This window comes from Leptidea sinapis, chromosome 25 (assembly GCF_905404315.1).
Source record: "Leptidea sinapis chromosome 25, ilLepSina1.1, whole genome shotgun sequence".
Taxonomy (NCBI): domain Eukaryota; kingdom Metazoa; phylum Arthropoda; class Insecta; order Lepidoptera; family Pieridae; genus Leptidea; species Leptidea sinapis.
Genome location: NC_066289.1, coordinates 4,906,122 through 4,932,755, shown reverse-complemented (window position 1 = coordinate 4,932,755; position 26,634 = coordinate 4,906,122). Strand labels below are relative to the sequence as shown.

Below are 26,634 nucleotides of genomic sequence, written 5' to 3'. Positions count from 1 at the left end.
TTTTTAAATAAAAAGTAGCCTGTACTACTCTATCTCTGTACTAAATTTCAACAAAATTGGTTCAGTGGTATAGGCATAAAGGTGTAACAAGCAAACTTACATTCACATTTAGAATATTAGTAGGGATAACAACATCCCCTTTTCATTTTAGTAGATAAATCTTCACGCTTGATAAAAATTGTAAATAAAATAAAAACAAAGTCTTAGCAACATTTTAATATATATTTTTACTGAAATGAATTAAATCATACAGAATACTTGAATGTTAGTTAAAAATTATTATAATTACAAAATAATTCTTATTGGAGCTATTATATAGTTACACAAAAAAATTTTCATACACTCTCAACTCAAAATTTCCTCTGTTACTTTGAGCAACCATTGGTATAATTTAAAAGACAATCTGTTAATTGTGCTTGTCCAATCACAAAGAACCATAGACAATTTTAATCACTATACAGTAAATGCAACACTAGATATTGGTCAACTATCAATGTTAAATACATAATTAAGCAAGCAATCAATTTTTGCAATAGAATCAGTAAACAAATTATATACTACTGTCCACAATCTATCTGTTAAGGGAGATAAGCAATGGAAACAACAAATAAAAAGTAATCCATGTGTATAAGTAATATGCTAAAGTATATTTTATAATTCATCAACCCGATATTACCACCAGCCATACTTTAACGAGATGTAATAACTTTGTACTGTACATTTTATAGCCTCTATTTAGCTTGTGGACAGCAGCTCATACAAATAATACTGTTTAATATATTGATTGGATGGATTTTAAACATAAGGAATCCCTTTCATATAGAATTTTCATTTATAATTGACATAGTTAAACAAAATAGATACTTATTGCTCACACTAACTGATTATAATTTAACTCAAATATTATTTGTTTTAAGGCAGCTCTAGACCTAAATAGACTACCCTATACAGGTCCAACCTAATTACAATTTACAATCATTCTATAATCTCTGCTATATTCTGACAACTTGTCATGGACTATGGGGAACACCACTTGAAGCAGGCAATAATAATCGTCAATATCCTTCCATAGTGAGAGTAACAAAATGCAATAAAATTTAACAGTTTACAATAGCAATTTCTCTATATACTCATAGATATATATACGCTGGGGTCGCCCCTCAGTGCCCGTAAACATTTGAACAAGATTTACTCTTATGTGAATATTATGTACAGAGGCTTGGAGCATCGCTGCAGCTCAGAGCGCAGCGGCGGGACATCATTGACTCTTCAACTCCTTACCAATTGTATATGAGACGAGGCGCGCCCAGTCGATCTTGCTGCGCGTCACTGGCAACTGTCGCCGCAGAGCTTTGAATGTGGTGTCGCTCATAGTTTTGTAGTTGTCTGATATTGCAGTTTGGTACGCGTTCTCCGCGTCACACACGAGCCGCACGAACTCCTTGGCCGTCGCCGCTTCGCCGGTGGCCACGAGTGGCGCCCGGACTTCTTTAGAACTAACCAGTTGGACATTACCATCCTCATAGTAATGCACTTGTACTCTCAGCATGCCGCGTAGCTCCGCCGCTCCGCTTCCAACTGTTAATGACCACACTGATCGCCATCGTCCATTCCAGTAATTCTTAGGTTGAAATTGGTGGTCTTCGATGCAAGCCACGAGGGTCACGGCTCCTCCATCGAGAGTCCTTCCGACAACCAAACTTGCTCCATGTTTGTAATGTTCCGCGACATACGTTGTCAACTCGACATCCAACGCGGCTCTCCAAGGTTCCGCCACCCTGTCAAATTCGTATGCTTCGTATTCTGACGCTTCTTTTCTCAGATGATCATATTTAAAGGAACGTTTCGACCGCGGGTCAAAGAACCTTCCAGCGCCGAGTTCATTATGGTCTGTTATAAGTGTATGCAGTTCAGAACCTTCAAGGCGCACGGGTGTGAGTTGATCCTTGTTGTATTGAGCGAAAGCTCCGCTTGCACCTTCCTTAAGCAAAGTATCATTATTTAACAACACTCTCACGTCATTAAACACTTCATTAAATTCGCCCGGAGGTGAATGGAGGATAAAATCTGAAACAATTCGAACTTTTTCTTGATCACTAATCACTTCGTCACCGTCCGCCGCCATTTTTGATTTTGATGCATTTGTTGACAGTCGACAGAACTGATAATTTTACAAAATGTCAAATCCAGTTTTCCACAGATCATAATATGAAACACTCATCAAACTCAAAAGTTAAATTATTATTCTATTGTACACACTATTAGTGGGTCAGGGAAAGGTAATTAGTTGGTTTACGGAGATTTTACTTGTGTAGGTATAGTGTATTATTATTTTTTATAATAGTATTTGATAGTGGTTGGCATTAGAAATTCGCACTCTGAATAATTTGGGGTTGAATAGACTGAAAGATATTAAGTAAGTTGTTTGCCCCTTTCATAGCCGACTATTATCAATAATAGAAGGCTATGCCCCTTTCCATAATTCAATTGACAACCTTCTCACCCCGCGGAGATTCGTGTTTTTTTTTATTTGCGTTTGAAGTGACGAACAACAGAACTATTTTCAAGTTTATAGCAAAATAAAATATTGTGTGACGGTGAAACGGAACGTTTTTCAACATTTTGTTATGAGTTCAAAGACACTTTCCATGAAAGCACGGAACTAATATAGTTATTATGAAAAACATTTATAAAATATAATTGAAAAAAAAATGTGTGACCGTTTAAATATCATCACATTGTGACAGAAGCGAATAAGTTATTATTATTAATTATGTTATTAATTATTTCTTGATAAGCCTTATGTAATGAAAATAATTTTCCTAAAGCGAACTTTACGCTCGCACATAAACTTTAGAGATTTTGCGAGGATGTCTTTATTAATGTATATATTATGATAATTTTCTTCATTAAATAAATAAATAAGAGGACCACGACCCTACCCCTAGAGTGGTTTATAAAAGCCAGAGCTGTGGAGGGTTGGCAGCCCTGCCCGATGTAATTAGGCGACCATGGATGCCCGTGTCTAATTACGCAAGGGCAGAAGGGCTGCCCTTTCTGCAGCGCCGAAACGAATTAGTCTCAAAAACTTGTTTTATATTACTAAAACTAAGAAAATAAGTTCAATTTGAAAAAAGTAAAATAAAATAAATACTACGCTTTTCCGCGCTTTGGCGGTTGAAGGGGGGCTGTATATCCCTCCCCTTCCCCCTCATTCAACACTCAACTCTTAAATAAGGATGGTAATTTCTAACGCAGATCCGTTTAATGTATAAAATCGATTCGTTGACACTTAAAATCTATAATGTTACACAATTCAGCAGTCGATAACAATCGATCTTAACGGGTGCAGCTCAACATCACTAACGCCAATCTTAGTTATACTTTTGTAAACTAGTTTAACTAATTATATTTTTAATATTCATAGCTTCTGGGGTCCTGCTTAGAGAAAATATAATAGTTTGCTGACTGTTTGTATAAAAATTGTTGTGAATAATCGATTAATCGTCCAGGGTCAAAGCTATACTGTGACTTGGACTTGGATTAGACTGGGGTTTATTTTATAGGCTGTTTTCACCAGAAGTTATTTTATGCAAAAAAGAGCAGGGATAGCACACGCCTAGGTACATATAATACAATGTTTTATACAGTTGAGCGCCACTAGATAGAAATTTTTATACCCTTGTTTTTAATTTTTAGGTTTAAAGGCGAAAATTATATTATGCCATAAAAAAATAATTATATAATAATATTGACACACTTTTACACAAATTATCTTGCCCCAAGTTAGGTATATAGCCTGTGTTATGGATTGCAAGACAACGATATATTTAATACAATATACTTACTTAAACATACATAAATACATATACCTAAACACACATAAATACATATAAACATACGACTCCGAAACACACATCCATATTCATCATTTAAATGTTTGCACCTACCGGGATTCGAACCCAGGACCTCTAGCTTAGTAGGTACTATCGCTAACCACTCGGCTATACAAGTCGTCAAAAATAAACATCTCTTCTTATTAAATTGTACATTTTGGTAGGTACACAGTACGGAACTTTAGACTTATTTAATGAATTGATATAAAGCTAAAATAATAATAAAAAACATAAAATTAAATATTTGCTGAATAGTAAACACCATGAGATCAAATTTTGAATTTTCACCCCATTCCATAGCTAGTAAGTCGTCTTCTATAACAAAATGGTATTTCTTCTATGGAATATTAGTGTCATTGAGCACTCTAGTGATATTTGTGTTAGAGCAAAGAAGTACAATTGTTCATTAACTGGTCGGTATGAATCATGACGTATGTTTGAATTTTAGAGTGACTGCTGGATTTTCTATGTCAAAAGAAAATAAAAACTATCTTTGTTGTTATCTTACGTGGAAAGCTGATGGATACGCGGTTGCTAAGCGGGGTGATCAACGGGCACGCACCAAGATCTGCCTGCTGATAGAGAACCAGTGTAAGGTACACGTTCGCAAAGCTGCAACGGTGTATGCGACCTAGAACAATTTCAAAATCGCTTACAAGGACAAGGGTATCAAGAACAGGTGCAGACTGTTGTCGAGGCTGGTGAGCCTTACACTTGATATGGTTAATTCGATAACTGAATACATAACAGAGATAATGCGAGTAGCTAATGAACTCTCAGATATGGGTAAAGAGATTAATGACGAATAATTAGCAGCACTGATGCTACAGGGGTTACCGGAGGAGTACACCCATGAGGTTGGCGTTAAAGAATACCAACACGGAGCTAACAACTGATTTTATAAAAACGAAACTGCTGCAACTAGATGGCACCAAAGTTTGCGCAATCCAGGGTGTTGCAGGCCCAAGTTCGGCACTTACTACTACTAAATATCATAAGAAGTTTGTTCAGAGGAATAAGCAAAAGAAGACGGTGAAGCGCTTTATCTGCGAGGTAACGCATAAAGCCTATGATTGTCCACATAATCCTCGGCAGTCGAAGACCAGTTATATGGCGACGGCGACGGCACTGAGCATTGGGAACCAAGAGAAATCTCATCTCGACAAATTCATTCTAGATTCTGGACCGCCAGCACATATGAGCAATAGAAAGGGCTGGGTGAACGATTTTGTAAAGATTGACAAGAAGCTGGAAGTATGCTGTGCAAATGGTGGTAAAGTATATGGAGAAGGTTTTGGTAATGTAGAGAATGCTGCGCTTGACGTCAGTGTCAAGACTGTCATGTATGTACCAGATCTTGCTTCTAACTTGTTGAGTGTGGGTTGCATTGTAAATAAGGATAAGGTTGTCGTTTTTTCTAAAAATGGTTGTAAGATTTATATAATGCAGATGAGTGTTTAATTAAAGGTAATCCATGTGTGACAGGAGTGCTTGACAGAGGTGTCTATAAAATTAGACAATGTTTATAGGCAACTGCTCTAGCTGCTACTACAAACATTGCAATGGAGCTATGGCATAAAAGGATGGCACACCTAGGAGTACATAACCTAACTTTATTAAGAGATAAACTGGCGATTGGGGTGAGTTTTAAAAATACTTCTAATTGTAAATTAGAATGTGTAGCCTCTCTGATGGGCAAGAAAACAAGAAAACCATTTGTACGCCACAAGGCTACAAGGGCTAGAGAGCTCTTAGAGTTGGTACACTCTGACATTTGTGGAGTTATGGAGGTACTTCATTACTATTATCCATGATTTTTCCCGAAAAACGTTCGTGTATTTTATTAATGCGAAGAGGGAAGCCTTTGAAAAATTAAAGCAATTTAAGAGTTTTGCGGAAACACAAATTGAAAGTGTTGAGAACTGACAACGGCGGTGAATACGTCAACGCGAGAGTCGGCGCATTCCTGAAGGACCATGGAATTAAGCATAAATTAACAATTGCTTATACGCCCGAACAAAACGGAGTAGCCGACCGTGCGAATCGCACGATAGCAGAGAAGGCAAGAGCGATGCTACAAGAAGCTGGACTACCTACTCGGTACACGGCAGAGATGACCAATACCGCAGTCTACTTGACGAATAGGAGCCCAACTTTAGCTGTAAGAGAGATGACGCCAGAAGCGGCATGGACAGGACAAAAATCGGTTCTTAGTTATCTCAAACTGTTCGGATGTAAGGCGTACATGCACATTCCAGATCAGATGAGAACAAAATGGGATCCGAAAAGCTTGAAGATGATCTTCGTGGGTTACTGTGAAGAGTCAAAAGAATATAGACTCATTGTTCCTTCAAAAGATCAACTTCACAGAGCTCGATATGTGGTATTTTTCGAGAACCAAATGTATCAGAAGACTGCTGATCCTGAAGCGAACAAGGAAAAAGCAACAATTGAACTGGATACAGAAGATCAACAGCACAAGGAAATCTCTCAAGGAAATGAACCTACTTGGTCAGAACAGATAATTGAAGAGAACCTTCTGTCAAATGATAGAGATCATATTGACTCGAGTACAGAAGTGGTTGAAGAAGAGGATGAAGAGTGGAAGTCGTTCGAAGAGAAACCAGGAGATGAGAAAGAGACACAACCTGAACCGACAGTGAGAGGAGATACCCAAACAGTGGAGGCAGGTTCAGAGGCCAGATTTTTTCACTTATCAAGCCATATCACAAAAAGATGATCCGCTGACTGTGCAAGAGGCACTATCGAGAAATGATGCTGCACAGTGGAGAGATGCGATACAGGAGGAGCATGATGCTTTAAAGGAAATTGAGACCTGGGTTCTTGTGAGACCTGACAAAGCGAGCAATGTTGACTGTAAATGGTTATTTAAAGTCAAAAAGGAGGCCGGGAATAAGACTCGGTACAAGGCTCGATTGGTCGCGCGAGGGTTCAATCAGCGAAAAGGGATTGACTATGATGAAAGTTTTTCACCCGTGGTCCGGCATAGCTCTTTGAGACTTCTTATTGCGTTGGCAGCGAACCTCGGGCTGCAGATTAACCATATGGATGTCAAAACAGCATTCTTAAACGAAAGTATAAGTGAAAAAGTTTACATACGACAGCCACCTCACTTTGAAGAAAAGGGCAAAGAAGACTATGTGTGTTTAATAAAGAAATGTCTTTACGGTCTTAAGCAAGCCCCTCAGTCTTGGAACCAAAAGCTACATTCGGAACTGAAGAGCCTAAACTTTAAATTTTGCTTATACGAATCCTGTGTAAACATGAGGAAACGTGGTAAAGAAATGATAATACTGGCTATCTATGTTGATGATATCCTCATTTTATATAACAATTAAAAGGAAATGAGAAAGGTTAATAAAAATTTGAGATTAAGGATTTAGGTAAGGTAGAGCTCTTTCTTGGAATGAGAATAAAACAAGAGAACGATACTATTAAAATCGATCAGGAGGAGTATATCGAGAAATTTTTTCGCAGATTTAAAATGGAGATCTGTAAACCAGTGAGCACACCAGGAGTTACAGGGCAGCGTTACGAAAAACAAAAAGAGACACCTGTACCTGGCGACAGCATACCCATACAGAGAGCTGACAGGATCATTGATGTACGATGCTGTCTGTACAAGGCCCGACATTGCCCACGCAACAAACTTCACGAGTCAATTTTGTAATAATTATGAAGAAAATGGATTCTGAGATACCTTAAAGGATCAAAGAGTATGGGACTAGTATACTCTAAGGACACATGTCAAGAAATTGAAGGCTTTGCAGATGCAGATCATGGAGGAAATCTTGTTGACAGAAAGTCATATTCAGGAAATGTGTTCAAGATGTTTAATGGAGCCATTTAGTGGCAAAGCTCCAAACAGAGGAGTATAGCACTATCGACAGTAGAAGCTGAATACATAAGCTTATCCGAGGCTGCGAAAGAGGATATTGCCCTCAGAAGATTTTTAAAAGAAATCACAGATAAGGAGCCACCCATTGTGATTCATACAGACAGCCAGTCCGCTATGGCTATTGCACAAAACCCAGAGCACCATCAGCAGACTAAACATGTTGATGTGCGCTATCACTTCAGTCGGAAAACTATAGAAAATGGAGCAATCACGCTGAGGTATTTGGAGATACAGCAAATGGTTGCTGATGCTTTGACAAAGGCAGTAATTAGAGAAAAGCATGAGTTTTGCAGAAGTGAGATGGGTGTGCATTGAGGATTGTCCGTGAGTGAGTGAGTGAGTGAGAGGATTAGAGAAGTCTGAATCTTGATAGGAAGTCTGATGGAAACAATTGAGGAGGCAAAGAAGTACAATTGTTCATTGACTGGCTGGTATGAATCATGACGTATGTTTGGATTTTAGAGTGTTATTTTTTTCTATGTCAAAAGAAAATAAAAACTATATTTATCTGTTGTGTCAGTTGAAGCTGAAAGGTGTGTTTTTCTATTATTAATGTACTATTATTTTACCAAATATACTATATAACTGTATCTGCTATATTATTATCAAACTTCTAATAATTTGTATCATTTACTAAAGTAGATTTTACAATCCTGAGCCAAATCCGGTCTTCATCTGTATATGCATAACGGAAAATTTGTAGTTCGGTGATATGCTTGTATTATTCGTCCGGGAACAGTGTTCCATCATAGTTGATTATACAAAAGTGCCTTTCACGTAATATTAATAATCATATATCATCATAGGTATAACATATTTCTTCATTTCATATCTTGTCTTGTTCATTTTAATTTTTATATAGTTTATCTGTTATATTTACTTCTTTTTTGATTAACCGTTTTTAGATCCTATAGCCTCCCCCCCCCCCTTTTATTATTATTAGAAGCAGGCTTTTCTTAGATCATTCTCGGTCTTTGTTAACGTTCTGGATTTCTTCTACAGCTTAGAGCCAATATTGTACCGAAGGCGTTACCTACATAGAATATAACTGAGGCAATATATAATTATTACCTATTAAATATTGTACAGATTTCTTTATACACACTTTGATAATTAAACCACTTGACATACCAAGTATATAAACAGCTGTATTTTGAATATATACTTTTTTAATTTTAAATTGTTGACACGTGTCAAATGTCACTCGTTAGTGCCAACCAAAGAGTATAATAAGTGCCAACTGACAGAACCGTACCACTACCAAGTACCAATGTTATAAGAGACTTTGTGGTAGTGTTTATATTCTCTTTGACTTTGTGTTAAAACTGTCTACAGTGAGTGTTGTGTAACTATTATTTTTAGTAAAGAATCGAATTTAAATATGAATTCACTCTTTACATACAAGTATTATGATACACCTGAAGGGCAAGATATTTTCAAGAAAGTCATTGTGACTTCTAAATATGGTGTATGTGCTGGTCTACCCATAGCTAGCTTTGATGTGCTGTTGTATTCTCATCCTAAGGGAGTCTTCCAGACTGCGTTGCGTTATGGCACATATTTAGGTCCCCTGGTGGGTATGGCTACTGCTTTCACCCTAACTGCTAATATGGCATGCAATATTCGAGGTAAAAACGACGAATTGAATTACTTCATGGGTGGTGCGGCGGCTGGTGCACTCTTTAGTGCATGTCGGAGAGCACCAATCTTAGCTCCACCGGCCATGATAGCCTTAGGTGCTATAGCAGTGGTTAAGAAGTTGGCAATAGACTATGACTATGTGTTTTTCCCACCTGTCCAAATGGCGGCTAAATCTGCACAAGACCACAGGAATGATTGGACTTTAGTGAAGGATATCGAAGAACTAAAGACATGGACAACAGGTTTGTCTTTTAAACCTTTTTGTTTTAGTTTCTTTCAATTCTAGGTAATATATCTTAATCAACTTAATAAATGTGGCCACTGAAGTACTCATTTAAAATAATATTAGATGAAAGCATGTACTGTATTAGTGAATCTTTCATTTTATATAAAACTGATAGAGGTGTCTTACTGTTTTACTTTGCATATCAACAATTTGCAATATTTCTCAGTTATATGTAGCTAGGTTCCTTCAGCAATGGGATATATAATCAGGCTTTATTATAATATATTTTTTATGGTACATACTTAATCTTCCTTAGTCAATTTGAAGGTCAAAAGGTGACTGTCAATACAGTGAGACAGTAATTCAATATGTGTTCAGAATATCTAATGCACAGCAATGTTGCCCATGCCTAATGCAAAGCCAGATGTGCTTTGATAATACTAGGCCTCATCAATATAGTGAGACAATAATTCATATTGAACCACTTTCTAGCAACTTGTATCAGCTGAAACAATTTGACCATGTGTAACACACAGCTGCTGTGTCTCAAAGGCAGTACTCTGCAACTAACTCGACCACTAAAAGACTTTGCACCAAAAGTACATACATACTCACATCTTGTTCCCGTCGGGGTACACAGAGACAATAGAATGCCACTTGCTTCTATCCTTACAGACCTCACACATTTCCTCTACATTAATTACTCTTTTCATATATGCTCACCGGTTGTGGGTGCTTCGGACCTTTCCTTTTCTCAAAACATCCTCAATTTGGTTGATGAATGTTCTACAAGGTCTCCCGTGACCAACTTTCCCACACACACATGCCTTATATATTTGATAAGTCATTCTTTCTTCGCTCATTGGCTCCAAAAGTCACAAACTAAAACAACTATCTGGATGTCTGAGGTTTCTTGCACAGTTACCAGTTTAGTATAACATGGTACCTTCAAACTTATTTATTGGGTTGGCAATAATTCTGTGATTGAGTGTAAAGTATGGGTGGCCAAAATCATTTGCCATTTGGTGATCAAGATGATTGATTGATCCTCTTGTTCTATAGAAAATTACTTTGATAAAGTAATGAAATTGTTTAATGTTTCTTTTGTGATTATGCTTCACAATATCCCAATGTTATATTTTTTACCACTAAAACTTTACACTTTTATTTTTCAGGTGTGAACTAATGAATCTAGGAAGAACTAATGAGTCAAGTGGTAGTCAGTTATGTAAATAAAATCATTCAAGTGTCAGCAATATGGTGTAAGTGTAATAAACTATAATATTATATAGTTTTATTTATTAACCCCAGAACAAAGTTACAATGTTTAACTTTAACATTTTTTGATGCAATTAAATTAAGGTTCAGCCCCGGCTCTAGCCATTAAAAATCAATTTCAAATATTTTTATTAAAATGGATGTGACATCACTTATTGAAAGTCAAAAACTACCACCCCTTCCAAAATGAATGCCTCAAACCTGAGAAGAATGTGCGCAACAAACTCAGTAATATTGTACAATTAAACTTATTATTTAATAGCCTGAGGGTGGTCACTCAATTCCTTATCTGTGCTATCATGAAGAAAGTCATTTATGTTATAGTAACCTTTCTTAACAATTCTTTTGAATAATGTAATAATTTTGTTTTGAACATTTTCTGGGATCTTGTTGTAAAAGCATATACATTGCACCACAAAAGACTTACTAACTTGACTTATCCGAGTAGTAGGCATTATAAGTTTATGTTTGTTCCTGGTGTTAACATTATGGTTATGACAGTTTCTAGCAAATTCGATTATGTGCCTATGAACATACATTACATTATCAAGTATATATTGAGAAGCAACAGTCAAGATGTTAATTTCTTTGAATTTTGCTCTCATTGATTCTTTAGGACCTAGGTTATAGCCCTCTTCTGCAGCACAAATATTGAATTAATATAGGCAGTATTGTCCCATTGCAATATACCATAGGACATAATACTATGATTGTAACTAAAGTATGCTAGTCTATCTTTTTAACCGTGTATACTGCAGAACTAAGTCTGTTGGCCAATCCTTCAATAAGGGGGCCCAACTGTAATTTTGAATCCGGAATAATGCCAAGATATATTGCAGATTACATTGGTTTAATCACCTCTCCATTTAACAAAACACTTGCATCTACTTTTTTGACATTTGGTACTGTAAATTTTATATGTTTCGTTTTCTTGCTATTTAACAATATGTTATTAGCGCTAAACCATTACACAATGTCAGATATTATATGGTTCACTTTGTGGTACATAACTTGGTTTCTTTTCATTTTGAATATCAGTGAAGATTAGGAAGATCATTTATATAGATAAGGAAGAGGAACGGTCCAAGAATAGACCCTTGTGGAACCTCCATACTTAGAGGAGTCCCAGATCTCCTGTCTTTCATGTCGACCTTCTGAATTCTATTGTTTAGATATGAAATCAGAAGATTGAGCGCAGTCCCTTTTATGCCATAGTGACATAGCTTACTGACCGGTGTTGAATGTTGAACACAATGCGATTCCTCCCAGGCAACAAAAATATTCTTGATTAGCTCAACACCTGCAAAGCCAAAGTCTATGACCATCATGTCGGATGAATAGGCCGCGCTTTGTGGCGCGAAAATAATACGATGTGCCTAATGCGTGATGAGTTCGAGTTGCAAATCTGAGTTTAAGCTGAAGTATAGCGGAGCGTTAAGAACATATTTAGAATTTTTGTTTTTTTTTTTTAATTTTTAACAATGAACAGTGTCTCTTATAAATAACAAAAAAAATAAGCGATAAGGTTCTAGGTACTTACTATATATAATATATATTCATTTCTCGAGATAAAAAGCTTTTGGACAGCATTTCTTCGAATTATTTTCTACACTGCTTTTGATCGCTTTTTGGTAGATAGGTACGACTACGACGTACGTCGGCCAGATTCGTTCCATAAAGGTTTCGTTGTAAGGTTACCTCTCATACTATTATTACGTCATACTGTTGTTTGACTTATTCGACCAAGGGGACGAAAAGTTAGTTTAGTCAGTTCACACCTACTTTATGTAATTTAATTTAATCTCAGATTGACCCGAAAATGAGAAAATTCATATAAGAACTGCAAGTAAATATTGTTAAGGGAAAATATTGCTGATTTACATCATTTTTTAGATTGTCTTTGGTTATATAAAGATTAATACTTGTCAGTAGAGGATCTTTATGTATTCCCTGCTGTTCCAGATTTATTATCAAATTCAGTTTATTCCTGATTTAAATACATCTCCCAACACTAATAATAATATAGTGATCACGACCACCATGTTCATGAAGCATCCTTACACAAACAATGAGTTCAAGCCCTAAAGGTTGATGCATCCAATATCCGCTCAGGATTCTTGAAAAAATCCAAAAATTCTGAGCGGCACTACAACTGCGCTCGTCACCTTGAGACATAACATGTTAAGTCTCATTTGCCCAGGTAATTTCACTAGCTACGGCGCCCTTCATACCGAAACACAGTAGGTAATGTTTACACATTACTGCTTCACGCGCCGTTGTGGTACCCCTAATTTAGCTGGCAATGGTGCGTCCCACTGAGTAACTGAGTATATGTGGGTATTTCAATAAATATGTTATATTGTTAAGTTGTGATATGTAATACTTCATTAATTCAAGTCATGAAAAAAATGTAAGTAGTGGAGACTGGGGGGAGTTGAAACAATTTTGTTTCATACTACAGACAGAAATCGTATGATATTAGTACCAATCGATTGGTCAGTCTATACACTTACGAATGGACTAGCATAAAGAAATTGTAAGTGTTAAATATTGAGGAGAAAAATCGACTTAGCCATAACAGATCAACTTGTTTCAACTAACGTAACGCTGTAACGCTGGTCAGGAAGCTATGCCACTATGGTATAAGAGGATCTGCACTCGATCTTCTGATCTCATATTTAAATAATAGGATTCAGAGGGTCGAGGTGAATGGCAGGAGATCTCCTGGGACTCCTCTCGGTATGGGGGGTACCACAAGGGTCTATTCTTGGACCCTTTCTCTTCCTAATTTATATAAATGATCTACCTAACCTTGTAGAAAAAAAAACACAAGGTGGTATTGTTTGCGGATGACACTTCACTTATATTCAAAGTGAAACGAAGCCAAGTTTTATATGACGAAGTAAACAATGCTCTATCTGACATCGTGTACTGGTTTAGCGCCAATAACTTATTGTTAAGTAATCATAAAACCAAATATATTAAATTCACCGCGCCAAATGTCAAAAATGTAGATGGGAATATTTTATTAAATGGAGAGGTGGTAAAACCAGTGGAATCTGCTATATTTCTTGGCATTACTCTTGATTCCAAATTGCAGTGGGGCCCCCATATTGAAGGATTGGCGAATAGGCTTAGTTCTGCAGCATATGCGGTTAAGAAAATCAGACGGTTAACTGACATAGATACGGCGAGATTAGTATACTTTAGTTATTTTCATAGTATTATGTCCTATGGTATATTGTTATGGGGCAGTGCGGCCGATATTAATACTATCTTTGTGCTGCAGAAGAGGGCTATTCGCGCGATTTATAACCTAGGTCCTAAAGAATCATTAAGAGAAAAATTTAAAGAAATAAACATTTTGACTGTTGCTTCTCAATACATTTTTGATAATGTTTTGTATGTTCATAAGCACATTGAGGAATTTTCTAGAAACTGTGACATTCATAATGTTAACACGAGGAACAAACATAAACTTGTTATGCCTACTACTCGGTTGGGTCGAGTTAGTAAGTCTTTTGTTGGGCGATGTATATGCTTCTACAATATGATCCCAGAAAATGTACAAAATAAATGTATTACGAAATTTAAAAGAATTGTTAAAAAACGTTTGTGTGGGGAAGGTTATTATAGCATAAACGATTTTCTTAATGACACCAGGGACTGGGATTAAAGCGAACACCCTCAGGCTCTTTAATTATTAATGTTTATTGTACGATATTACATTGTAATCCATATTTTATATAAAAAAAAAAGCCCGCTGAGTTTCTTGCGCCCATTCTTCTCAGATCTGAGGCAGTCTCTTTCGATTGGGTGGTAGTTTTTGACGTTCAATTTTTCAGATCTTAAATCCTATTTTGAATAAAGATATTTGAATTGAATTTGAATATGAGGGTAGTTATGTTATGTTTCATCTTACCTCGGGGTAAGATGAAACAGGGGCGGAGGAGAATAGAAACATATGATTTTTGAGAGTTATTAAAGGCTATAAAATAAAAGTGATGGTATAATTTGGAGGTATTTATTAAAATTAAATTAGTTATTAATTTTTGCATTCTGTAACTGAAATAAAAATCACATAGCTTAAAACACAGATATTTATTTTAAACTAGGTAAGCAAAAATCACAAGCAAACTATGCAAAATATAAACTTATTTAGTTTGCTGATCTCCGCAATATTAAAAAATGAGGAAGGAATGTTAAATACAATTATTTCCCCTCATATAATACTTCAGATATTATGTTAAAACTATACAAATAATAAAAGCGTATTATGTTAACAAATAATTTTTTCTTAAATTAAGAATGTTAAAACATATATTTGGGTTGGAATTTAATATCTATTTAACTTTCTGCTACTTATTCAAAATATGAAATCAGTATAGTTTCTGTGTTGTTTGGGCCACGACAAACTCATGATATTTCTGAAGAATCGTGGTTGTTTCATACAACAAAGAACTAAGTTAAATTTTGTAGAAATATAAGTTGCATGGGAAAAGAATAAATGCATAATTTTGATTCACACATTTTTTTACTTATCAAGTTTTGGAAAAATCCGAAACATCAACAAACAGGAACAATTTAAACATTAACAGCCTTACAAATAAACTTGGTATAGAGTTATAACTGATAATAAACCAAGAATATGCAAAATGTTTACAAACAACTAGGCTGTTTGACATTCGGAAAAATTTAGATTTTTTTTTTAAATTTATTTAGTGGCATGGGATGCAAGTCCATAGGCCAAAGAAGTATCATTGTATTGACAGTGTTGTCAGCGATATACTCAACATTTTTCATATTCTTGGTTTATTCTTAGGTATAACTTTATACCAAGTTTATTTGTAAGACCTATACAGTTTTATCACTACAATCAAATATTGCAGATTGACACAGTACAGGCAATCAAGAAAGATTTACTATCAATAAAGAACTTAATACAATATGGTATAAATACTGATATATGAAAAACATGTCAATATAAGAATTATTGTAAAACATGGAAGAATATTTGGCACTAAAATGAACACAAATTTAAATATATAAGATACAAGAAGAAAGCGTTTGTGTACAAATAAATATCTATGAACCATAAACATAGATTTTTATCTATTACTTTTAAAAGGATGATGCCATGTTAAAAATCGTTATAGTAGTTTTTAACACTTTAAAATTTAAAAGCAATGAAATAATTTTGAACTTGGATTTTTTATTTAAAATATTTTTAAATAGAAAAACATTCGTTAAAAAATTTACAAAACTATATGATAAGATTTTTGCAGTGCAAATGCAAGTTTATTTAAATATTTTGTTTGGCAAAGAATCATAATATGCTTTGCCACTTTTTAAATTAATTGAGATTCAATATTATGGCCAAGATTGATCTTAATGTGAAAACCTTAGCATATTAAAATTATCAGATCACTTCCGAGTATTTTTAACATCTTCTTCATCCTCATCTGTCTCTTCATCTTCTTCGATTTCTTCTTCAATCTCTTCAACCTCTATTTCTTCCTCTAAATCTTCATCAGACTCCTAAAAATAATTTTTATTTAATTTACAATATTAATGGCAAAGTGACAGTAAGAAGCAATGTAGATTTATACTTCAATCTTAGATCATTTATACATCTAGATAGACTGTGACAATTATAAAAACGTTGAAAAACATGGCATACAAATCGCGAGTGTTAAGATGTAGCTTGTCACGCACACTAAAGTAATAAACCAGGCCTGTTTGCATTGGCTGTTTAGCGGCCCTTTGGCTCTATCTAGACATATAAATTACCTAAGACTTCTTCAGACTTCTGGTTGTTGTTCAATGATTAAAATGATGTGTCTGTCTGTGAATCTTAATATCCTGGGTATAATAAATAAATAAATCCGCAATACCAATTAAGTACATGATATACATTATTGGTCTTTAAAGTAGGAGATGATCTTAGCTTGAAGGCGCCTAAGTAGTATCGGTTCGAGAATTCTGCAGCCGTTAATAGATTCCATAAAATGGCTGTGCAGGGCAAAAAGTTTCCTGCAGTTCTTGTGGAACGCTAGACATCAACATAATGGGGGTGGAATTTCGCATTCTGACGTCATGTCCGGTGGTGAAATTTGGCTGCCGGTATAACTGGTCTGAACACGCCCTGTGATAACTTTACTTATTGTTTCATATTTGTTTGTATATATGATAATCCAAAGAAAAGTAATAATAATTAAATTTAGTTAGAAAACTTTAATATATTTTTTTTTACAATTTGGCCGAGGATATTTGGACAGCTTAGCACAGGCTTCGGTCTAATTGGGCTGCCAGTTGCAATCACCAGCCTTAAGTTTTAGTCTATTGCTTTGGTCTATAAATTATGGTGTAAATTGTTTTCACTTTTTTAAGTCACTAAAATAAATAAATAAAAAGATATATGCTGTGGAATATTCAGAGTTATTCTACATATCTAAGAGAGTCGAAGGTGGTATTGGGGATTGTCTAACTAAAGGTGAGAACAGTACTCCATGTGAGGCCGAATTTGCGTCTTATAGCAAGTTGCAGGGAAATATTTTTTTCATTTGTCTTTTTCGATAACATCATATGAGTTAGTAAAGTACGGGCAAGCACTTAAGCCGCTCTCTCGCTGCATTAATCACCCTTGGATTTATACCGACGACCAATAAATTATATATTTATTTATAGGTACTCAAACATTTCATATTTCTCTTTGGAGCTAATTCACAACTCCACGCATATGAACGTCGGGGGCAGAAGCTGTTAAACTACATTTTACAATGGATCTATAAAATTCTAGATTTTTTCACATACTGTACAATGTCGACCTCATAACCATAGAGTGATCACTCAAAAAACAACATTAGGAGCACAGATCTTACATAATATAAATTTACTGTAGTCAGTAGCAATTCTTTACGTTGTGATTAATTTACCATTGCGCTTTCAGTACCCGGGCCCGCTCACCTCAGTTGACTGAAGTAACTGTTTGCAATATTTAGACTTAAGAGTCAGCTTATAAGGTGTACAGTATATTGTTTATAACGAAACTAGTCCTTTTCTTAAATTAATAATTAATTAATCAGTAATTTCCACTGCTAATGTAAGTACCTGAGCTGCTGGCTGTGTGACAGCACTGGCCGTCGTAAACTCATCAAATGTCGACTCTGAAAATCAACATAATAATATTTTATTACTTGGAACAAATAAATGGCCCTCCACAAGATGGAGCGATGATATGGTAAAGATCGCCGGAATATGTTTGCGTGGAAATCGTTGGGAGAGGCCTTTGTCAAGCAGTGGACGTCTTCCGGCTGATGATGATAATGATGAAATGGAATAAATAGCACTACTAAGTTACATAATTCCAAAAACTAAAAGCACAACAAGTTCATACAAATGATGAAAATAAGTAACTTTTTAGTTAGATATTGAATACCGAAAGGCGAAAAAATTTATTTCTCTTATGATTTAGGTACACTACTAATACTAGGACAATATAAGAGTCTCAAATGTTTGCGGACTTGTTATGCCAATTATTCTTCTAGTATTTACATCACGACGAACAGCAAACCTCTTCAAGGCTACGTGTCATTAACGAGTAAAGAAAGGCCGTGAACAATTCGCGTCCGAGGATATTCTTCTGTCTCAAGGCCATGTCGGTATCGTAATACATATTCCGAGGTAAAAAGCAGAAAACGAGACACGCCGTTTGTTGGCGCGACGGTCGCGTGCGTACAAATGGCCTAGCTCTAAGATTGCTGGCGCATTTTGCGACAACCAACGCCTGACGGACGCGAAGAAACACCGCACTTAATTCATACTGTATTAAGAATATCTGATGAATAAACTTTTGTAAATTGTAAAAACAATTACCCCATTTGCCGATATCAGAAGACCCCATACCTTTTGATGAACGGAATACATACAACTCCGCATCTAATTGTATGTATTGTCATTAGATTATATTGCAAATAGTACAAAAGCATTCGATATGCCTAGGATGCTATCCTCGTGTCACTTACAGCAGAACACCTACAGATCCGTTGAAGCCAAGCAGAAAATGTAAGGTATCAATGTGGTCTCAATATAGGCGAAGAAAATGAAGTTAATGATTGTAGATCGTAAAGAGTATGGGGGACTGCTGTTGTGTAAGCAAACAGAAGCCGGAATAAGTAAGTGTCATATCGATACTTCGCGTGCATTGTTTACGAGAATAAAGACCAAAGAGTATAATAATATATAGGGAAAAGAGAGCCCTCTCTACGCATTATGAGCTGTCTATTTGAAAACTAGCGCCATCTGGAGATTGGCCTCGAAATAACTAACTATATTTAAGCTCCAAATTATAAAATTCATTTTTAATGTTGTGACGCAATTAAATAACTAACTCTACTTTTTAATTTTTATTATTAGAGTTAGTTAATTAATTTTGTCACAACATAGAACATAAAGGATAAATTTAGTAGTGTATATATGCAAAATGGAACACGAGAGCTATATACATGCGCAAACGCTAGAAGTAGTCGCCATTTTATGAACAGTGGGCAGTGACACAATTAGAGAAAAGTTGAAAGGTTTCAAAGCGAGTGACAGCTGACAAAGCTTTCATTTTCGGGCCAACTAACAGATGGCACTACAATTTTCTGAAAACGTCACTTTTAGGCGTCTGTCCCACCCCTGATAATGACCATAGTGTGAAGGTGGTATGCCATAGAGTAAACGCGTCAAGCATTCCAGAAATAGAAACACATTTTCTATAACGTATTTCTTAAAATTTCGAACAAAGCACGCTTACTGCGGTCCTGACCTATTCTACAAAATAGTAGAGGCCTTGAACCATGACAAAGAATATGAGTATTGAGAAGGCGGCTAAAGGCCTTCGATATTTGCTGTTACAGGTGGATTCGACGAATTTCATGGTGATGAGTTATCCAGAATGTTGCGGTTCTGCTGTTGATAGCAAATTAACTTGTAATGCTCAAAGAATTAAAGAAAAGGAAGCTGCAATGCTTTGGTCGTATGAGTCAAGAAAAGTAGCAATAAAAGTACAGGGAAATGCAAGACACAGTAGAAAGGGCACTTCATGGCTGGAAAACCTGATAGTGGTTTGGCTTCAACTCTGGCTTCCTGTTTCGTGCTGCTGCTCCTAGAGTTAAAATAGCCCAATAGATCGCCAACCTCTGCTGAGGAGACGATAGAGACGAAGGAGAATACATAGGTTACCCATCTTACCCAGTTCCCGTTCGGGAGTGTCACGCGGCACGTCTTGTATCAGAGACAACGTCATTTTCCCGCTCACCACCAACTGCAACAATTATGTTAAAGTTGTATTTAAAACGGGATGTACACAAAATATATAGCATACAAAAAATGTAATCGATTCTCATTTTAATATAAGACGTCCCTAAAGATAATAAAAACTCCCTAAAAAAATAAGCTATAATATTTTGACCTCATTATGAAAAACAACAAAGTATTGGCAATTCCTCAGGCATAAAAAGAAGCTAGAGGTCCCGGGTTCAAATCCCGGTAGGTGCAAGCATTTATATGATGAATATGGATGTTTGTTTCCGAGTCATGGATGTTTATATGAATTTATGTATGTTTAAGTAAGTATATTGTATTAAATATATCATTGTCTTGTAACCCATAACACAGGCTATATATGCTTAACTTGGGGCAAGATAATTTGTACAAAAAGTGTATCAATATTATTATTATTATAAAAGGCAAGATCCAATAAAATAAGTGTGGGCTGAAAGATACTTTGGCTACAATACCTACGCCTGTGGATTTATAATTATGTACTTCACCGCTAAACTTGAGAAGGTGGCACTAAAGACCTAAGCCTTATAAGGTACTATTAGCCGCTCTAACAGACTTACCGGAGAACTCCTGGTGGGCTTGAAGTTCCCGGAATCCTCAGCGAATTCTGCGACGAGCACGCGCGACTGCTGCGGGATTTCAGTCTCCAAGTAAATAGACTTTACGTCCTCAGCTTTGTGCTGAAATTTGATCAGTGAAATGCTAAATAATTGAGAATCAGTCGCTTAAAACGACTTTTTGAGCAGATTACATTATGCATTAATTATAATGTTAATGTAGACCTAAAATCTGGTGGTGAGTGGAGAACCGCAAAGTAAAGTAAAGTATGCATTTATTCATTACAACACAAAACATTATATAAATAGTAAAATTAACAAATTTAAAATAGGATGTCATGAGAAGGACACCACTTGGAATTGAAATAAGGATCACACCAATTCCAACACTGATTTTCAGTAGGTACCTACCAAGTCGACCTGTTGACAGCAGCCGTATACAACACGGTACCTTTTGTTATAGGTCTTAAAAGTGACCGTCTAGAAATAGTGCAAAAAGAGAAGAAACTAAAAAGATTGAATTCTAAGTCTGTAGAAGATTATCAACTTACGATCTCTTTATGTGGCGCGGCAGGTGGTGTAGGCGCCAAAGATGGCTGAGTACGCGGCCAAGCGCTGCCGTCTGCCGGGTGAGCCGTCATCTCCATGCCCAGAACCTGACCACATAATAAGGACCACGATGAAAGTTTCAAAGAAGAAAGACTAGAAACAATATATGAGGAATGGATCCTAAAAAGCTATTCAATTAAATACGGCAATCGGTACTAGAACACAACCACTACCTGTCAAAATGAATAACTGAGTTATCATCAATCTGTCGCTTGAATTTTTGGTTGTGTTTGTATTGTGATAGATTGTGCATTTTCATTGTTTTATGAGGCATGACGTCATAAGCAGCTACCATGAAACGAGCGTTTTCGCGTCTGTCATCACGTCCATTATCCCCACTATCTACACGTGAATTTTGTTATAATTTAATTCGACGATTCTTTTAAAGATACTTTTATATGCTTAATGACCTCTTAAAAGGCTTGTTGAATGGCGCATCATACCAGATGCTTGCCAAAGAAGAAATAATGAACACAAATAATAATAAATTCTGAACAAAACGTAACCCACACTTTAATCAATATTTTAACCATTTATCGAAGGGCGCTTGCATCTTATCTGAACATAGATTAAAAAGTTGGAATTGTATTTTTGACTTACTTTAACACTTGAGCTATCACTATCTATAGCCTCCTCTTTCGGCGAATCTTCCTTCATTGCTTCAGCTAGTAACTCAGGAGTTGTTGGTCCCTCTTTGTCACAACTCTCTTTCTCCTGCTTTAAGAAATCATCACTTGACTTTGTTAAGGACTCAGGTTTTAGTAAACTATTCATTGCAGTTATATTATCTTCATTTATAACTTCTTCGTCTGAATTCTCAGATTTAAATTCCTTAGATTCTTCTAGGAAATTTTCATCCGAAGATCTTTTCTTATTATCTGAATCTGCTTTAATTTCGTCCAATGTATGTACAGGTTCATCCATATCATTCATTTGTTTATCTGAAAGAGATTCAATAAGTTCTTGTGTATATTCTTTTGATTGTGTTGTATCATATATTGGGACTGGAGGTGACTCTTTTGAATCGACTGCAAAATTTTCTATTAAGTCATAATCCAATCCAGAGATAGGTTTCTCTCGTTCCATAGAGGATTCCCTATGCTCTGTTTTAATATCTAAATCTTCCGATTGTATGTCCTCATAATCCAAGCCAGAGCTAGGTTTCTCTCGTTCCATAGAGGATTCCCTTTGCTCTGCTTTAATATCTAAATCTTCCGATTGTAGGTCTATTAACTCTGGTAAATCATCAACAGATATCTGCGTTATGAATGTGTCGGTTGGCTGTTGTTTGTGTGATGCTTGGAGAGACTCTGTTTCTGAAAGTGTTGATTCAGTGTGACTTTCTTGCAGTTCTGTGAATACTTCGTCGCGTTCAAGAGAAGTATCAGCTGTTTGTTCTGGTTTAGCTTTTTGTGTAACATTTTGTTCGCTTTGTTGATTTGTTTGTTCTCTATCTACAACTATTGAGGGATCTACAGGACTTTCAGTTAATTCTATTGGAGGAGAAGGGGCCACAAATTGACTTTCTTTTTCTTCCACTATGAAAGATTGATTGAGATCAGAATCAGAGAAGTCGTCTGTAGGACCCTGCTCAAACTTACCAGCTTCAGGAGAAATTTCTTTGACTCGGTCTGCTAAATCCTGTACAGACTCTTCTAATAATTGTGAGGGCTTAATATTTTCTAAAGAAGGATCAATTGGAATTTGGGATGAATCTGAATGGTTTTCTATGCGATCCTGTTTATTTTCAAAGCTACTAATTTCTTCAGGTCTAGGGGTTTCATATGATGAAATGTGCAATTCAGATGTTTGTTGGGAGTCTGTCTGAATGGAAGGTTCGTCCAGTATTGTAACATCTGTGTGATCATTACACAAGATTGTGTTGGATTGATTTATCTGTACGGGTGTTTCTTCTTGTATAGGAGTGAGGTCATTTTGTGTGAGTTCTTGATTTTTTATTGACTCGTTAGTGTCGTCTGTGTTCTCCTTACGTTCTAATACATTTTTAGCCTTCTGTAGCGCAGAAATTTCTTCCTTCGCTTTTTCTTGATATTCACTGGTCACAATGTGTACAGGGCCAGAATTTAAGAGGACAGTTCCATTTGTGTAGGGGCGATGGCTATCTTGGGATTCCTGAAAAAAATATGACGATATTTTAAACAGTATTCGAAGAGTTGATTTTTAAAGGAACACAGTTAGGATAAAGCTAAGCTCCAACTTAATTTTTATATTTTACTTTCATACGTAAATCACATGTAATCAGTGTGTTTCGTAGACCGTAATGACCGTGTCAAGAGTTTGTTAAGGTCTCAACTTCGGTTCACAATCTATGAAAAAGAATAATGGCAATACCCATCACCTATCTGTGTGAGTTTATTATTTTGTTACGAACACAATTTAGTACCGTTTAATTTTAGTTTAAACTGTTCGAAGTGCTTATCTCTCTAACGGATAAGCTTTCGTCGTAAGGAGGCATGGAGTCTACGATTATCTGTTTTAATTGCTTTCTCTTTACTTTTTTATTTCAAATTTTACACACATAATATATTATGTAAACATATCATTGTATGCCCGTGTCATTGTTAATTCTTGTGGAACGTACAAAACTAAAGTAAATACGAGGCATTTGGTGTAAACATAAGTCAAAAAAAAATTCTCAATATTCACTACACTACTATCAACTCTAAATACTATTAATTCATCTACGATCTATTACTATATTACTACTATATAAACAAAAGCTAGGTTATGCTACTTAAGATTAAATTTATAAGGTTGTAGCTAAAAATGCAGATCCAGCGGTCACAGTACATTATAAAGTAAGACCATTCAATCATACTTACTAAAATTTCTACAAAAAGCTATGTTTAAAATACATAAAATATTAGAAAGTTTAATAACTACACAACAGTAATAAAAACAATAAAAAAATCACGTAGTAGGTGAATTATAATAACTTCAAGTAATAAACCTATTCTTGATAGGTTAGTAAGAGTTAGGTCACGCAAGGTAGCTCGGTAAAACAAACAGATGGTAGACGTCGAGATGAAAATAAACATCAACAAAATTAATTCAATTATGAACGTGAAGAAAAACAGTTAAATATGGAATGATTGAAGGCGGTATCATGGTAAAAAGATAGTCTTAATTATTATTCAATGCACTCTCCTACAATAATATCTATAAAAACAAGGATGAAAATTTGAAAAAAAAAATATCAGCAATGTTATAAAGACAACTAAATAAAGCAATGATCTATGCTACAACAGATGCAAATGAAGAGGGATCAAACAAGAACAGCAGTGTCTGATGATTTGAAGTACACAAATGTGCAGAACATGCAAGACCTGTCGCTGCTGGCTCGCCTCCATCTGTTGTTGCACCTCCGCTACCAGGCCAGATATGGCCGTGACAACTGTGACCAATAATTTCGCAATAAGACTCATATACATGGTTCCATTTTATTTTAATATGACTTCCGCTTGTGAAGTCTTCATGACCTCACAATTCAATCTATGTAGATGATTTCACGGTTGGGAAGTTTCGCCGGTTTACGGCTAAACACTTGTAAAACATTTAACTGCATAGGTATTATTACCAAAAAACTACTCAGTTTTTTCATGATATATGTATGATATTATAGAATATTTTGAAATGGTTCTCATTCATCTAAAATCGAGAGAAATAAAAAATTGAAGGACATGAGCTGGAAATAGATCACCGTCATAAAAGATCGAGCAACCCGCGTTGCATCCTGGACTGCAGCCAACTATTTTAGTTACAATAATATTACAGTTATCTACTGAAATGTAACTGTTTGCAGGAAACAAAAACAAAATTTAAGCATAGGTATAAATAGAGCTAATGATAAATAGAACTTTGTTCTAAGGTGAGTCAACAATCTTATGCCTTTTTCGGATGAAAAAGTTTAGGGGCAAAAGTAATAAAGTAAAAAAAATAAAAGGCAATGTTAGACATACAACCACAATAATTATTATCGGTTTATCGTGCACGTGTGATAGGAGTACGTATACATTATGATTAAATAACAACCAATATCATAATTTTATTTTGAGGCGTTTCATTTTCAAAATAAAATAACTTTAATTCTATACAATATAAACCAAGCATTCAGAAGTAACCGTCACCATGCCGCAAGCAACTAATCAAACCTTAAACGAAACAACCACGCAAATAATTCTATTCAAAGTAGCATGTTTATTTAGTAAACGGAGTATGATTCCAAACGATATACGCAATATAACCTTACGATAATAGATTTGATGTTTTATATGTGAAATATGATTGAAAAAAGATTATTAGTAGCAGACATACACCACCCAATGAAATGTAGAAAAGATTAAGATTGTACAAAGGTAGCGATAGTAATACACATATATGAAGACTATAATGAAATCTTAGAGAAAAGCATAACCTATATATTACAATGCCTAAAAATTTGCACTTAGCTGCGAAGCATAACTTACGATGATACATTTCTATTCAAGTCCAATCGTATCTATTGAATATAAAACAGAGGTTTTGGACAAATATCGTTGTACTAAATTTCTTAACATAAAGAAAGTCTACTATATTCTTACAAAGGATTGTAATTTTGATTAAGATTGCTACAAAATGGAATTATGATGGAGATATAATATGAACAAGAGTACTAGCTGAATTTGCAAGAAGTAAGATCAAATCTAGTATCGTAAGGTTCGTGTAAGGCACAATGTACCGCATCCCGCTCGGCTAGTTGTCCAACGATGCGTTGCATCGCGCGTTCTGTCTCCTCTAAACGCGCTCGGAGGACCGCTATCTCTTCATCCCCTATTACATTACCATACTTCAAGCCAAAATGTATAACTAAAGGTAGTAACTATATAGAGCTCAACCGATACTTCTTCACCAAAAACCAGAAAGAATAATTTATTTAATTTTTTTTTGTTAGATTCTTTTTCTTGGATAGTAAGGAGACGATCGTGCTAAATTGAAACGTTTTTGAGGAGAATGAGTTCTTACTGTATTAAGTTACGTTGGTTTTCTGATAAATTACATCATCGACGATGCTCTACGAACCAAACTTATTCCAGAACTACAATTTTCAAATACTATTATACTGCGCATTTAGTTCTTAATCGTAACACAATTGTATAAATATTTGAAAAGCTGCTAATAATA

The 26,634-nt window shown here is 35.5% G+C and overlaps 3 protein-coding genes across 3 annotated transcripts; 1 reads left to right on the top strand and 2 right to left on the bottom strand.

Moving 5' to 3' along the window:
- Positions 1-201: 201 nt before the first annotated feature.
- Positions 202-2,149, bottom strand: LOC126972101 (F-actin-capping protein subunit alpha). Its single transcript, XM_050818689.1, has one exon. It carries the CDS (start codon positions 2,123-2,125, stop codon positions 1,259-1,261), a length of 867 nt encoding a protein of 288 aa, XP_050674646.1. The 5' UTR covers positions 2,126-2,149; the 3' UTR covers positions 202-1,258.
- Positions 2,150-9,123: 6,974 nt separating this feature from the next.
- LOC126972124 (NADH dehydrogenase [ubiquinone] 1 alpha subcomplex subunit 11) lies at positions 9,124-10,969 on the top strand. The gene is made up of 2 exons (XM_050818718.1): positions 9,124-9,698; positions 10,858-10,969. Exons 1-2 carry the CDS (start codon positions 9,197-9,199, stop codon positions 10,866-10,868), a joined length of 513 nt encoding a protein of 170 aa, XP_050674675.1. The 5' UTR covers positions 9,124-9,196; the 3' UTR covers positions 10,869-10,969.
- Positions 10,970-14,970: 4,001 nt separating this feature from the next.
- Positions 14,971-26,262, bottom strand: LOC126972067 (neurofilament heavy polypeptide-like). Its single transcript, XM_050818644.1, has 8 exons — positions 26,192-26,262; positions 24,801-24,868; positions 22,054-23,586; positions 21,396-21,500; positions 20,848-20,967; positions 20,195-20,267; positions 18,071-18,126; positions 14,971-16,498 (listed from the first exon to the last, which is right to left on the bottom strand). Exons 2-8 carry the CDS (start codon positions 24,822-24,824, stop codon positions 16,385-16,387), a joined length of 2,025 nt encoding a protein of 674 aa, XP_050674601.1. The 5' UTR covers positions 24,825-24,868; positions 26,192-26,262; the 3' UTR covers positions 14,971-16,384.
- Between the last annotated feature and the right edge of the window lie 372 nt (positions 26,263-26,634).

Coding starts and splice junctions, on each gene's coding strand:
- LOC126972067 (XM_050818644.1), bottom strand. CDS start 24,824: ATGGAGGCGAGCCAGCAGCGACAG. Junction 20,968..21,395: donor CCGCGCCACATAAAGAGATC/GTAAGTTGATAA, acceptor ATCAAATTTCAG/CACAAAGCTGAGGACGTAAA. Junction 18,127..20,194: donor CACTCCCGAACGGGAACTGG/GTAAGATGGGTA, acceptor GTTGATTTTCAG/AGTCGACATTTGATGAGTTT.
- LOC126972124 (XM_050818718.1), top strand. CDS start 9,197: ATGAATTCACTCTTTACATACAAGTATTATGATACACCTGAAGGGCAA.
- LOC126972101 (XM_050818689.1), bottom strand. CDS start 2,125: ATGGCGGCGGACGGTGACGAAGTGATTAGTGATCAAGAAAAAGTTCGA.